The sequence below is a fragment of the Mandrillus leucophaeus genome, unplaced genomic scaffold, assembly GCF_000951045.1.
Source record: "Mandrillus leucophaeus isolate KB7577 unplaced genomic scaffold, Mleu.le_1.0 Scaffold502, whole genome shotgun sequence".
Lineage (NCBI taxonomy): Eukaryota > Metazoa > Chordata > Mammalia > Primates > Cercopithecidae > Mandrillus > Mandrillus leucophaeus.
The window spans coordinates 1470659-1478248 of NW_012105388.1; the positions used below are offsets into that span (position 1 = coordinate 1470659).

Sequence of the window (7590 nt, forward strand, 5' to 3'; positions counted from 1 at the left end):
ACGCCTGTAATCCTAGCACTTTGGGAGGCCAACGTGAGAGGATCACAAGGTCAGGAGATCGAGACCATCCTGGTTAACACGGTGAAACCCCGTCTCTACTAGAAATACAAAAAATTAGCCGGGCATGGTGGTGGGCACCTGTAGTCCCAGCTACTCAGGAGGCTCAGGCAAGAGAATGGTGTGAACCCAGGAGGTGGAGCTTGCAGTGAGCCAAGATCACGCCACTGCACTCCAGCCTGGGTGAAAGTGCGAGACTCCGTCTTAAAAAAAAAAAAAAATTCAGCAGCCTTATACTTTCAGCAACCAAAAAATCCTTAAACTTTCTTAATCTAAGTAAAGTTACCAATGTTGCTTGCCTGACTGCCAGCAATACTTTTAAATAAGGGCATGACCTACTTCAGGAAACTTCTGACTCAATCTTCAGCCAAATAAGTCAAATACTTTCTACAGCATAAAGATTTTATCTCGTCAGAAATTTAACAGGCCCAGTTTATGCAAAATGAAACATACTGGCGCTTATATACTCTAGCTCTTCAGTGATTTAGCATGGGAAATTCTACTGCCACTTGGAAGAAGAATGACATAAGGGCTCTCAGAGATTCAATCCCTTCATGTCATACTAGAAAAACTAAGGAACTGAAAGACTGAGTGATTTTCATAAAATAATAGAATGTTAGTTGTAAAATCAGGAATATATTTCCCTTAATCTTTCCAATTGAGCACAGTTTCTTGACACAGTTTAAAAGAAACATTTTCTTTTAGGATTCTAGATGTTACGAAATATGAGTATCAGTTGCTTATTCAAATAGTCAATATTAAAAGGCAATTTAATCAACGGGCCACATTCTAAAGTATTCCATGGAGAAATGAAACCATTAAAATCCATGTACTGAGTTTTTAAAATATATCATGTGCTTCATTCTCTTCTGTCGATTCATGGTAAAACAACTGCTAAATCATTGTTTAAGAAATATCTGAAATTCACTAAGCAATCTTTACATACTTTGTACTTAAGTTAATAAGAGCTTAAAATGAAGTGATATTCAACCGGATTGATAAATTACTCTGCTCACTTGAATTAATTCTTAAGTGAAATAGCACCTCATCCATTAAAGAATAAGACAAAATCAAAATTCTATACGGCAAAGAGCTTTATATGTACTAATCAAGAAAAGAAAATCTAAGATACTCTTGGGGACTCAGAGTGTTATAATAGTTTTTACACAGACCTCCAACCAAAGGTAAGGATATACCTACTTTTCAGAGCTTTCTACATAAATATACAACTTTTAAAAAGGAAGTTGGTAAATTCTGCTTGACTTACCAACTTAGTCAAGCAGAACTTACCAACTTCCTTTTTAAAAGCAAAGAATCTGTAAAAACCAAGAAGTAGGCAGGTTAGCAACTTTTCCAAAGTCACCTGCCAATTCCCTTATGTAGCAAACTATCTGTAAAAACCAAGTAGGCAGATTAGTGACTTTTCCAAAGTCACCCACCCCTAGGGCCAAAGGTGGGCCTAGAATACAAGTCTCACACCAAGACCAATGCAATTTCTACTGTCTTACATTTACTGACTACAAAATGGCTATTAACTTTCATACTTAATGGTAGAAGCTATTTACCCATTAAGTATGTAGCTTAAATTGTTAGCCTGAACCTGCTGTCCTGAAACTTTCTTGCAATAATTAGGGTTAAAGACTAAATATCACATTATTCAATCTTAGTAAATACTTACACACGTCTCATTTGCTGCTTCCAATTGCAGCTCATCAGTGTCTGTGAAATAACCGAGTTCAGCAAACAGGCCAGAATCTTTGGACAAAGGAAAAGAATAGAAATGAACTATCAATTCAATTATTTGACAAAGAAACAAGTACTGTATCCCTATGTCGCCTCTATTAAGGTTTCTCATTAGCCACTACTATTATTGATAAACTCCAGGAATTTGAATAAGTAATTCAAAGCTCATTTCTAATTTATGTGTTGTTTTCTGCATAATTTTTATCTTGTGAACTGAATTCTTACACCAAGGATCAAAAAAGGTTTTATGTCATATGTCATGTAAGACTAATTGGTAGTGGCTTTATGGAACATTACTAACAAGAATTCTGATGCTACATCTGGGTTCAGCATGAAAAGTTAATGTGGTTCATAAGTAATAGGAGACGACTGTGGAAAGCAGACATGGTTCATGAGCAATAGGAGAGGGCTGTGGAAAGTATATATGCACTGCGTATTTGTCATCCATGCCTTAAGCTAAGGGCACAACCAATTTTCTATCTAGACAATAAAGGAGGCCGGGCGCGGTGGCTCAAGCCTGTAATCCTAGCACTTTGGGAGGCCGAGACGGGCGGATCACGAGGTCAGGAGATCGAGACCATCCTGGCTAACACGGTGAAACCCCGTCTCTACTGAAAAATACAAAAAAAACTAGCTGGGCGAGGGGGCGGGCGCCTGTAGTCCCAGCTACTCGGGAGGCTGAGGCAGGAGAATGGCGTAAACCCGGGAGGCGGAGCTTGCAGTGAGCCGAGATCCGGCCACTGCACTCCAGCCTGGGCGACAGAGCGAGACTCCGTCTCAAAAAAAAAAAAAAAAAAAAAGACAATAAAGGATTCACTCATCTAAACCATCAAATTCATTTCAGCAAATCTAACTATATTCCAATTTCCTAATGAGGTTTCATTATAAACCAAGAAATATGTGGATACAGAAAACATTCTTCAATACACTATACTGAAAACTTTTTGTAGAGAAAGCTCAAGGTGTTGACCAAGGCCAAGAAGGCTGCTTACCATAGAATCTATGAAGTTCCTATTTTCTCTGACACTTTCAAAACTTTAAGCACTCTGAAAAGTTTTTCAAAACTAGGTCTTCCTTTGTATTCTCTACCTATTTTATGCCACTGAAACTGATCTGATGATTTCCTCAGTGCACAAGTGTAGGAACTACACTGTCAGTCAGTTATTAACTTGACCAATTACAGTAACATTTCACCATCCTAAGACCAAATAGTATTTAGCAAAAAAATGTATACATAGTAATAACAAAAGGTTACTCACATGACTCTCAGAAAAGACTACTCAGGTGCAGAGCCAATAAACATGCAAGCAGAGTACTGTGGCTTATATATAGGCTGAAACTCCTTTAAAGAGTTCTCTGGCTCTCTCATTTCTTTCTTCCCATTCGTTCTGAACCTGCTCCAATCAAGCTCACCCTTCCACATACACATATTATTAATGTCCCCAGTGACTTCCATATTGCTAAATTCAGTGGTAAACTCATAGTCCTCATCTTACTTGACCTATCAACAGCATTAACATAGTTGATCCTTTCATTTTAACTGAAGGATTTTCTTCACTTGACTTCCAAAATATCACACTTACCTGGTTTTCCTCCCACCTCACTGGTTGACCTCACCTTGCTGGTTCTTCCTCATCTCCCTAACACGAAATTGTCCCTGGGCTCAGCATAAACGTTTCCATCTATCTTACTTCCTTGGTAATCTCAGCTGAGCTCATGGCTTTAAATAAAATCTATATGCCAAGGATTTCCAAATATACATCTCCAACCCACACTTCATGATGCATGTACAGTGAGTACTGACATCTCCTCTTACATGTTTAAAAGGCACGTCAAACCTAACATATCCAAAATGAGCTCCTCATCAACCCCACCAAACCTCATACTGCTTTGTCCTCATCTCAGTTAATGCTTACCAGTTGCTCAGGCCAAAAACCTTGGGATCATCATTACTTCATTATCTACTTCTCTTTCTCACTCTCCATATTCAATCTACCAGAAAATTCTGTCAGCTCTGTCCTCAAAATATATATCTGCAATGTGACTTTCTACCTTTCCTCCTATTCTTCCTTCCCTTCCCAACCTTCTTTTTCTTCCCTACCCCTCCCAACACAGAGACATCAGCTTCCGAGGAAGCAGGGCAACAAAGGTGATGGGGTTTTGTGCACAGTCATCTCCAGCAATGTGCCCCATATCCAAGGAAACAGGATGGTGTGGGAGAGACTATTGCCCAGCGAAGGTGCCAGCATGCCCCAGCCCAGTGGGAGGGGGAATGGAGTAGCAGATGGAAAAGGCAGCCTGAGTGGTTAGGAGAGTGGTCATACTGAACAAATATGTTAGGTGATTGTGCAAATGGTTGAATATATCTAAAATAATTAGAATGTTCTGGTTTCTCTTCAGAATGAATAAATCTTTTGCCTTTTACTAAAATAATTGGAGTTAGATTTCTCACAGTTGGAGAAAGGATTTAAAAGCATGGAGAGAGGCCAGATGCGGTGGCTCACACCTGTAATCCCAGCACTTTGGGAGGCTGAGGCAGGCAGATCACAAGGTCAGGAGATCAAGACCATCCTGGCTAACACAGTGAAACCCCATCTCTACTAAAAACTACAAAAAATTAGCCGGGCGTGGTGGCGGGTGCCTGTAGTCCCAGCTACTCAGGAGGCTGAGGCAGAAGAATGGTGTGAACCTGGGAGGCGGAGCTTGCAGTGAGCTGAGATTGCACCACTGTAATCCAGCCTGGGTGACAGAGTCAGACTCCATCTCAAAAAAAAAAAAGAGCATGGAAAGAGTCGGGAGACTAAAAGAATCCTAAGATGCTGGATTAGAACTAGAAGTATTAGTAAATAAACTCATTTAAAATATAACACATACAGATAGCTATAGAAATATATATATGTACACACATATACCGATGTTTGTATTATACATATATACATATATACACACACATATACATATATACATGTATATATATATTTCCTAGTTCTGTCTGCTAAGAGGTCCTAGAAGCAATGACATCCGAGTAGCAATGAAAATACTAGGTGAGCAGATCTTGGATACTAAATACCATCTTCCACCAAACAGAAGTCCACTAAGGGGTTCCTTGGAGAAACAACCAATTAAAGGGTTGCAGCAGGGAAAGTGCCAAAATAAGCCTGGAAATCTTGCTGTGCCAGAAATTCTCAGCAAATGATAGGAACATGTCAAAAAGAACAAAGGCCCCAATATGAAAGAATTCTCAGTGGTCAAATCTGGGAAAATCTAAGAATCAGAATAAAATGAGAGTAGTGGTTTACCAACCACCAAATAAAAAAGAAATCAATAAGTTCACCACAGAAGGAAGGAAGGAAGGAAGGAAGGAAGGAAGGAAGGAAGGAAGGAAGGAAGGAAGGAAGGAAGGAAGGAAGGAAGGAATTCTTATAGTACAATGTCAATTAACGATGATAGAATGATAGAATGATAGAGTTAGATAGTTACCATTTGGCAACCATTAGAGTGGTAACTGATATAGAGTGGGGTTATTAATGAGGCTAGGGCTCATGGTTAGAGGTTTAATAAGAAAAGGATATTGGTGTCATGTCAGATTATCTCCCCCAAAATAGCAATAAAATACAAAATGGGAAGCAGTAGCTTTACAGTGGTGAAACCTGGAAGATAACAACTTGACCAAGTGATCATGTGAATATATCACAGGATGATATGATGGCATAGGAACATCACATAGTATTTACACTACAATGTATACCCTCATTTTATTCTGATGCTCAAATTTTCCCAGATTTGACCACTGGGAGTTCATTCATATTGGGGCCTTTGTTCTTTTTAACATGTTCATTTGCTGAGAATTTCTGGCACAAGATCTTCTGGGCTGATTTTGCACTTTCCCTGCAATTTCCCAGCCCTAGAATTGGTCATTTCTCCAAGGAACCCCATAGTGGTTTAGGATCAGCTTGTAGAATAAAAGACTTGTACTCTTTAAGACTGTCAAGGACATTAGAGACAGGAAAAGACTAAAGAACTGTTTCAGATTAAAGGACACTGATGAGACATAAGAAGTAAAAGCAATGAATGTTTGCAAGTAAAATCCTAGACTAGAAAAACAAATCATTATTGAAACAGATGGCAAACTTTGAATGGTGTCTTTGAATTGAATGATAGCGTTGTATCAATGTTTATCTCCTGACTGGAAGAAATATAGGGTAGTAATACAGGAATGTGGCCTTGTTTTGGGGGGTAGAAGGATAGAGAATATACACTATAGTATTTAAAGGTGATGGGTCAACACATCTCTCTCTCTTGAAAGGCAGAAAGAGAGAAATAGAGTAAATGCGGCAAAATTTAACAACTGAGGAATCTGGTAAAGGGCATGCAAGAGTTCTTTGCACTGTTCTTACAACTTTTCTATAGGTTTCAAACTATTTCAAAATTTTCAAATGTATGTATATATACATGTGTATATGCGTGTGTGTGTGTACATATCCATAATTCAACTATTTCTCATTACTCCACTGCTACTATTGTAACTCATGGGGATTGCTATAGTAGCTTCCAAAATGTCTCCCTACTTCTGCCCTTGCCCCCCTTTCAGTCTATTTCCAACAGAGCTGCTAAAGTGAGCCTATAAAAACAAAGGATGGTTTTTTTTTTTCTTTTTTTTTTTTGAGACGGAGTCTCGCTGTGCCGCCCAGGCTGGAGTACAGTGGCGATCTCGGCTCACTGCAAGCTCCGCCTCCCGGGTTCACGCCATTTTCCCGCCCCAGCCTCCGAGTAGCTGGGACTACAGGCGCCCGCCACCGTGCCCGGCTAGTTTTTTTGTATTTTTAGTAGAGACGAGGTTTCACCATGTTAGCCAGGATAGTCTTGATCTCCTGACCTCGTGATCCACCTGCCTCGGCCTCCCAAAGTGCTGGGATTACAGGCTTGAGCCACCGCGCCCGGCAACAAAGGATGTTATTGGGACTCAGGATTCTCATAGTGGCAGAAGAGAAATACAAGCATATAGTGCGAGAAGGTGAAAAAGAACCCTGCGATGTTACCTTTGAAGTGTAAATATATTAAAATGAATTGATGCTTTTTAAAAATAAATATTTCCTCATTCTTAGGAAATACATGGTGAAGTGTTTAGGAGTTTCATATTACCTGCAGCCCGCTTTAAGATGTGAAAGAGGAGGAAAGTGTGGGTAATATTAAGAGATAAAGTGAATGTGGCAGGATATTAACAGTTGGTAAATCTAGATAAGGAAAATGCAGGTTTATCAATGTACTTATCTTTCGACTTTTCTGTGGTTAAAAAAATAACTGAAGGTGGGTTGATAAATATACAAGTATATTTATAGAACATTCTGAAAGAATCCATGAGAAACTGTTAGCATTAGTTACCCCGAAGTATCTCTAAAACCTATTGCCTATTTCTATATCCTTTGCACTAGTCCCACACTACTAGATTTCCCTCAACAGTAGTAAACGATGGTAGTTATTATTTTTAGTGTACTCAGCAAGCTTTCCCACCTCACCTCCATCTTGCCCATTTATTTATTCATTTACTCTTTGTAAGTTTAACAAGATGAGACACAGTCACTGGGTTTAGCAATGTGGAAAACAGTAGAGCCCTTAAAAACAGCAGTTTCAGGCCAGGCATGATGGCTCATGCCTGTAATCCCAGCACTTTGGGAGGCCGAGGCGGGTAGATCACCTGAGGTCGGGAGTTTGAGACCAGCCTGACCAGCATGGTGAAACCCCGTCTCTACTAAAAATACAAAATTTAGTAGCTCACGCCTGTAATCCCAG

General features: G+C 39.5%; 1 protein-coding gene across 1 annotated transcript in view; it reads right to left on the minus strand.

Annotated features, from left to right (window-relative positions):
* ATF6 (activating transcription factor 6) overlaps positions 1–7590 on the minus strand; it is a 201495-nt gene that overhangs the window by 186477 nt on the left and 7428 nt on the right. The window contains exon 2 of the mRNA XM_011996105.1: positions 1736–1812. Within this exon, the coding sequence (XP_011851495.1) occupies positions 1736–1812 (77 nt within the window). The remainder of the gene's footprint in view (positions 1–1735; positions 1813–7590) is intronic.